Below are 7,651 nucleotides of genomic sequence, written 5' to 3'. Positions count from 1 at the left end.
TACGAAACTGCATTTACTTTAAATTACAATTTGATTTTCTAGTAATTTTACTATAGTTCCAATAGACATCTTTATTTGATTGTGTATTTGGATATTTTCCGAAATCCTGGAAAGGAAGAATTTTTCGCTTTTATTCTGGTTGAGTTTCGTTTGATAAACTTCACTTAATTCATTTTGATTTGAGTCTGATTTAGCATACTACATGGTTTATGCCATTGTTGTTCTTTTGAAAACGTTGGACTCATAGCTTTCTTCCTATGAACAGGCTAAATTCTCTATTTAACCTTTCATCCCTATGAATGTCATACTTTACTTTATTTTTGACTAATCTTTTACATTTTGTGAACATTACCATTGATCTTGGTTTGTCCTCTCTTGTGAATCTCACCCTTATGAGGGTCAGTTTAATTCGTTTCAAGTTAGTGCATTGTTTATTCTCCCATTATCTCTACAAGAGTTTTTAGTCAAAGATTTATCGTTGAGAAATTACAAATGATTGAGTGGTCTTTTTCTATGACTTTTGTATTCTTTTGGATCAATTGAAAGCTTATTTGATGACTCATGCCTAGTGAATCTTGTTTGAACTACTTTGGTTTAAGATCCTTTCTTGTATGGCTTGACTCCTTTTTAGTACATCTTAAACTTCTTGAATGTTCTTCTGAGATGGTGATTTTAAGAACACTTTTGGATGTCTTGTTTTGAACTTTTTAAAGAAATTTTGAATTCTCTTTGAAGAAATATTGAACGGAATTTATTTTCTGTTGCTTGATTGAGATTGAAACCATCGTTCAATTTTGACAAAGTTAATTTAAAGTTGGCATGTGTTATTTTAAATGAGGTTTTGGAAAGCTTCCTTGTTTAGTGGAAATCGGTTCGTTTGTAATGCACCACTTATTGTCTTTACTAAATTGTAAACAAATTTCTACCTCGGAATTTCTTTTCTAAAGAGAGTTTAACTCCCTCTTGCGTCCATGCTATAAATGTTATACACGCTTGTTTGAATGTGAATTTTTAGAATTTTTGAACAAGCATTTGATTACTTCCGAGTTTTTATGAACTGCTTTTGGTTAAGTTGTGCATCTAATTATCTTTCTAAAATATTTGATGAAAATATTTTAGCTCTTAGCCAAACTTGTGTGCATTTTGTTTTTAAAACTCTACATGATCTACTTCAACATGAAATTGAATTAGAGCAAGGCAACGTTTATGTTTTGTTACTCTCTTGAAGGATGTTTGTTGTTTACCTTCTCTTTTAGACTGCGAAGTGATTTTCGCAAGTTTTCGACTCTTTCATGACCAATGTATTCGAAAGTATTTTTAATCATGCTCTTGAGTTCTGTGAGCTTTGTCTTGGGTTTGAAATATTCTCTTCTGTAAACCTCATGCTTCCTCGACTCAGCTTGAGTTTGTTTCAAACTGATGCGCTGGTTTTCTTCTTATTGATCCTATTGAACTTCTTTGATCTAAGGGTTATCTTTGAAGTTGTCAATTGAATTGTGTCTAGCAAACTTCATTGCTTGAACATCCTTGTTTATCTGGAATTGGATATATTCTTTCAAATCTATGAGTATTGTCTTTGACATTTATCTCTCCTTTTTAAGATCTCGTATTCTTCTGAGTAGACTCGAGAATTATTTTGATATCACGTGCGACTTGTAGACGTAGTAACGCGATGCGTTAGTTCTTTAAGACGTGATATGTGTATATGGAAGGTGAAGCGGTAGGTGTGTGACGTTATGATAAGTTGTGGGTGTTTTGTCCCTTGCAAACGAGCTTGCGATTGTTAGGCTTATGATCGGATATGGGGATTGTAAAGTGCTTGATGGAGTTGGAAAGTTGAAGCTTTGAGGTTGATGTGAGATTAGTGTACGGATGTTGAGCACGTCGTTTTAACCCCATCATGTTTTATAGCCTTGATGCTTTGCCCTTCTATCACATGATTGACCCATGTTATCTTTTGCATTGAGCCTACCTTGTAACGTTTGCTTTGCAATCACACTCCTACCTTTACATCCTTATGCTTATAACAATCAAAGTATTTGAAAATCATATATATGATTATATTTTCAGATATTTTTGCTTCATCCTTAAATGTGTTCAAGGGTGAACTGTTATGGAATTTCTTTTATTTTGTATCAATTTTCGAGGGCGAAAATTTTTATAAGGTGGGTAGAATGTAAGACCCAGAACTTTTGAAAAGTCTTATTATGATCAAGTTTCAAATCATATAGCTATTTATAGCCTTAATTTCAGAGATTATTTTATTAAAGATAATTAAGGCAAGTTTTGATTTATTGAATTTGAGATAAGTTATGATTATTATCCAATTTTATAATTATTGCATTATTTCCTATATTTAAAGTATAAGGTTGATAGTTATGAAATAATAAGGATTTTATATGATTTCGATTAGATAAGTAATATTTTAAATATTATTACTGCTATTTTGGAAAATGAAGAAATTAAGTATATTATTTCTAACTTTTAGATTTGGGCATTTTATTGAAAATAATTTATGAAATTGATGAGCAAATAGTATTTTCTATGTACAAATAGTGTTAGATTTAATTTGGGTTTCAATTACTATATTATTCCCAATTTTATGTGAAATTACCATAATACCCTTAACCCTAATTTTTAAAATGAGGAAACCCTAACCCGGTAACCCATTACCCGACCCGGTTTTCTCTCAACCCCACTCAATCCCCCCAAACCCAGCCGCAACACAACAACAATAGCTGAAAAAGAAATGGAACGAAGAAAGAAAGGGTTAGGAGGAAAAACGGGAAGAGGGAGAAGGGAAGAGGAAGGAAGGCGCCGGCGGGCAGCACTGCCGCCGCGCCGTCGTGTTACCGCCGAAGGAGAGGAAGCCGCGGACCATGGTCACGGGTGGAAGAGAGAGCGCGAGCCAGGGCACGCGAGACAGAGCCGCCACTGCTGGGTCGCCATCCATCCTCGTCCCACCTCGTCCCACCGCGTCTCGCGATCACCGCCACCGCGCCGGTCACCCTTCGAGCTCGCCATCAAAGACGTCGCGTCTCTGTCACGCGAGGGGAGTGCGAACCACCGCGCGGAGCTGCACTACCGTGCATCTCTGCTGTCGTCACTGACTGACCAGCCCGTCGCGTCGCCGCCGTCAAATCCGTCCCTTGCCGCCGCCGTTGAAGCTGTGAACAGAGAAGAGGGAAAGGGATGAGTCGCGCGGAAGCTACCTGCGTCACCACTGGAGGGGAGATCCGCGCCGTTGCTGCGGTTTATGCCGCCGAAATTGCTCTGCCGCCACTAGAATTTCTGGTCGCTACCGTTTTGGTGAGCTTGCCCTATTTCTGGTTCCTCCTAGTTCTGCCAATTCAATATTACTCTGAAACTGTCAGTGAAACTGTTGTATTTAATGAAGTGGCTGTCATAAGTTACGTTGTCGCTACCGGAGAAGCTGTTGTGGTCGCCGGAACCATCACCGGAGCTTTTGCAGTTTGATTCAGTCTTTAATCCTTTCTCACGGTAAGCATTTTCATTTCGGAGCTCTTGAAAATCAATATGCTGTAATGTTTGGCCAGAGATTCTGAGGTTTTGTATCATAGAGTCAAGCTCCGGTAATTACGGGTCACGATTAAAGCTGCCACCAAACCGGTTCGTAGACCGCCGCTGTTCGGTTCAGCCGTTCTTTATTCATTCCGGTAAGCATGTTCGATTTTCGAAAGCCCTGCGTTGGTGTTATGTTCCGTGTAGTAAAGTGATTGCGATGTTAATGGTTTTAGGAGGTAGAATTCGGTTTGTTTATGCCGCTTGTAGCTGTTTCTGCTTTCGAGAGGGAGCAAGCAGGGCCGAGGTTCTAATTGTCGGTGATTTCGGGCTGAGCAAAAAGGAATCAGTTAACAAGTTTGGGTTATGGCTTGCGTTTTGAGGTAGGGGCGCTTTCCGAAAACTACAGTTTATTATTGGAATTATTATATATGGATACTGATGTGAGATATGGTGTAATTAGTGATTGTATCTGCCTTATTGATTATTTGATTGACTCGAATGATTATGGATGTTGGCTTGGCTGAATTGTTGTGTGGCTTGTGAAATGTAATGTTTGAAGTTGATTCTTTAAATATTTGAAATGAGTTTAATCCGTTGAGGATTGGTTTGAATTGAGTCAATTATTTTGATGATGTGAAAGATAGAATGCTCTTGAAATTCAGCCTGAGTTGCTTTAATTGCTATGGTTTTGATAAATGATTTATTGCTGAACCGATTCTTTAAAGCTTTATAAATGAGTTAAATCGGTTGATATTGAGTTGATTTTTGAAATGGTTTCCTTGAGGTATGCCATTGAGGCGACTGTTGGATTTAGCTTGCTTTTGAATTGATTTCTGGTTTTGAGTTGTTGAAAAGGAATGAGAAACGGTTTAGTTGGGACCCGAACCGGGTGGCAAAAGTCTAAGTTTTAGGGGAGGTGCTGCCGAAATTTCTATAAAATCCGACTCTTTATTGAAATGTTGTCTGGAAAATGATGATTTAAAGACTTCTACTATTTTATTTGAATTATCAAGAAAAGGATGATTCATGTTTTCGAAATGAGTTAGTAAAGAGGAAATTGTGATTTAGTCTTGCTTCTTAAGAAACGCATTGTATCTCTTTTAGGAGAAAGTTATTTAGATGAAACTTGTGTTTTAAAGCTATTTGAATGTGAAAAGGGTTTATGCCTTTGAATTTGACTTGGGGGTTTCAATTAAAGAAGCTTCAATGACTTTGAAAGAACCTGAATGTCTATTGACAAGTTTCATTTTGAAATGTTTTGAGAAAGGTTTAAGTACTCTTTGAATTCTGAATTCTTGCAAGACTAAAACAATTTTGAACAGTTGAAACATTCTAGAATTTATCATGGGGGTTGAAGTCGGTTTTGCTTAAGTAAAGGAAACGGCTTTAAAAGAAGTAAATGATTACGTGACTCGGTTTGGCTTAGATCCTATTTGCTTACTCAAATCAGAAAGCCAATGTTTTAATGATTTTAAATGAATTTGGCGAAATGAGTTATGTTATTCTCCCCTAAAGACTTGGGACTCTACTGAGAAACTTTTGTTATGAAATCCCATTGTTGTATGGGTGATTTTGAATACTTTGAAATAAATCCTTAACTTGCCATGGTCTTGGAAGTTTTGGAAAGAGAATGCCGAGAGTGGCTTTGTTTTAAAAAGGGAACTCACTTTGAGTAAATTTGGCTTATGAGCCTGAGATGATTTGAGAAACGAAATTCCTAAAGCCAAGACTGAAAAGAGTTGAAACTTGATTTCAAAGTGAAGCGATTTGAGAAAAAGTGATTTATGGCTTAAATGCCGGTTTTATGAATTTGATGATGTTGGATGGAGGAAGTGCTGTTTTGTTATGGGCCGGAATGGCTGTGTATGATTATGAATATTGGCTGGTTCTGGATTGAACCGTGAGTCGGAATGGCTGTGTATGATATTGATTTATGGCTGATTACCGAATGAGTTATGGGCCGTATGGCTGACTATGAATTATGAATTTAAGCCGGATGGCTAAGATGGATGTTGATCCATGGTTGGGACTGAATGAATATATGCTTGAGATACCTGGGTAGTAGCAAGGGTTGTGGTTCGTCCCACTTGCTCCAGGTCAGAGATTGTAACGCCTGAGTAGTAGCGGTAGTTGTGGTGATTCCACTCGCTCCAGGTTGAGCTTTTAAACACCCGCCTGGGTAGTAGCCGCAGTAGTGGTTGTTCCACTGGCTCTGGGTTGAGCGGGTAGTAGCAATGGGGTTGTAGCTCAAACCTACTTGCTCCGCGAGGGGTTGTTCTGTCCATGGTTAGCTACCAGGACGTGTCGGGTTGGCTATATAACCGACAGATGATATCATCAACCACTAGGGACAGGCATGCATCATATGCATTTGTGTGACATTGGTTGGGTGTGCATATTATACTTGGTTTGCCTATGTGATTAATTGCTAACTGTTCTACTTGTAATAACTGTTTGTTTGTGCTTGAACTTCCTATCTGTACTTGCATCTGGGACTCTGTTGGATTGTGGTGATTGGTTGTTGGTTGGATTGTTTGGGCCTAGGGCCATGGTTGGAAAGAGATGAACTGATGGTTGATTTCGGTTTTGTGTTTCTGGTTTGGAATAAAATTATGAAAGGCTATTTTGGTTCCGCATAGATAAACCGTTTTAAAAGGCTTTTGAGTTTTTAAGAATTGAACGGTTCTTCTTTCCGAAAAGATTTCCGACTTTACTTTCATTGTAAACCCTTGTTTTTGAAAAGAGGCATAAGACGGTTATAAATCACTGGTACGGTTTATCTTCATGTATCCTATTACAGTAATTCCCAAAAACCCTCTACTAAGAACCCTTTCGAGGATGATGTTCTCACCCCCCTACATTTTTCCCCTTTCAGGATATGGGCGCAGAAGTTATGAAGAGCTTATTTAATTGTTGTTGTGATACTCTGTATTGTTTTAGCTATGGTTTATTGTACCCTCGCCTTTATCTTGATATAATCTGTAAGAGGGATAGGAATTGTATTGATTATTGTTTGTAATATTATTTATATATATTTATGTATATATATGGATGTACTCTTTATGAGTTGTAAGTTGAATGGTATTTATGGATGTACGTTATCGAACAAAAGTATCTTTGGGAGCGGTATTGCGGTTTAAAGTTTTAAACAGGCTCATATTTTAGTATTAAATAATATAAGTGTCGTCGTAATGTCCGAGCTATCAGAGTCACGCAGCCGGAAGTGTGAGCTTTGGTAGTTAGGGTGTTACATAAGCTGAAATTTAAGTGTCGGAGTTCTAAGAATGCCTCTAGCTTTCCCAGGACCTTTTATATTAACTATGTGGACACCTTTACCATGCTGAGAACCCCTGGTTCTCATTTGATATATATTTCTGTTGTTTTTCAGATGCAGGTCGAGAGGCAGCTCGTTGAGCGTCTGGAGACCGTCCTTACAAGCAAAGAACTGTCTTTTGGGCTGTTATATTTTGTTCTAGGTTATGTATATATGTATATAGAATCTTCGCATGTATATTTTGTATTTTGTCCCTCCTAGAGGTTGACTTGGAGAAACAGGTGTTTATTCTGTAGTTTGAGTTATATATATGTAACTACATACTCTGGCCGGCCTTAGCTTCGCAGGTTAAGTCTGGAGCTTGATATCTGTGTTTTGAAACTCTGATCTGTATATTATGTTTTTAGCCTTCTTTTGATCTTACCTATCTGTTTTACGATTATCCGTGCGAGTGTGACACGATTTTCTATTTTCATTTTTGTTTAGCTTATTCTTCAAGGCTCCTAGATATGATTTCTTTCAACAATATTTATATACGTATTTTACTTTTAGAGGTCATAATACCTCACCACCTCTGCTTTACGACTTAAGCGTAAGACTCTGTGTAGTAGGATGTTACAATTTGGGTGCTGACTTTCAACTATATAACCATGATGATGCACGTGTTATTAGTGTAAGTATTATTTTAAGATTTTTTACTTCTCTTTTTGTATTTATATGACTAAATTTAAAATCATTATAACCGAAATCTAGTATGTATGTAGGAAGTAATTGCAAATACTGAGAAGCAAGATGAATCCTCTAAGGAGCTTTCATAAAATAATTCGCTTTCACAAGTCCTTAGAAAGGAGC

General features: G+C 37.4%; 1 protein-coding gene across 4 annotated transcripts; it reads left to right on the top strand.

Moving 5' to 3' along the window:
* The first annotated feature begins 2,730 nt into the window (after positions 1–2,730).
* Positions 2,731–7,224, top strand: LOC140178152 (uncharacterized). Of its 4 annotated transcripts, none has more exons than XR_011870394.1 (5): positions 2,731–3,309; positions 3,398–3,501; positions 3,582–3,677; positions 3,759–3,905; positions 6,401–6,636. XR_011870394.1 is itself a non-coding variant. In XM_072213397.1 (5 exons), the coding sequence occupies exons 1-4, from the start codon at positions 3,193–3,195 to the stop codon at positions 3,902–3,904; spliced, it is 450 nt and encodes a 149-aa protein (XP_072069498.1). In that variant the 5' UTR covers positions 2,743–3,192; the 3' UTR covers position 3,905; positions 6,914–7,224. The 4 variants fall into 4 exon arrangements, 2 of the variants coding, with proteins under 2 accessions (XP_072069498.1, XP_072069497.1); XR_011870395.1 differs by lacking the exon at positions 6,401–6,636 and adding an exon at positions 6,914–7,224 and having other exon boundaries at positions 2,738–3,309; XM_072213397.1 differs by lacking the exon at positions 6,401–6,636 and adding an exon at positions 6,914–7,224 and having other exon boundaries at positions 2,743–3,309; positions 3,411–3,501.
* Positions 7,225–7,651: the final 427 nt, after the last annotated feature.

This window comes from Arachis hypogaea, chromosome 13 (assembly GCF_003086295.3).
Source record: "Arachis hypogaea cultivar Tifrunner chromosome 13, arahy.Tifrunner.gnm2.J5K5, whole genome shotgun sequence".
NCBI lineage: Eukaryota > Viridiplantae > Streptophyta > Magnoliopsida > Fabales > Fabaceae > Arachis > Arachis hypogaea.
The sequence above is the reverse complement of the archived record's forward strand: the minus strand, read 5'-3'. Positions and strand labels throughout refer to the sequence as shown.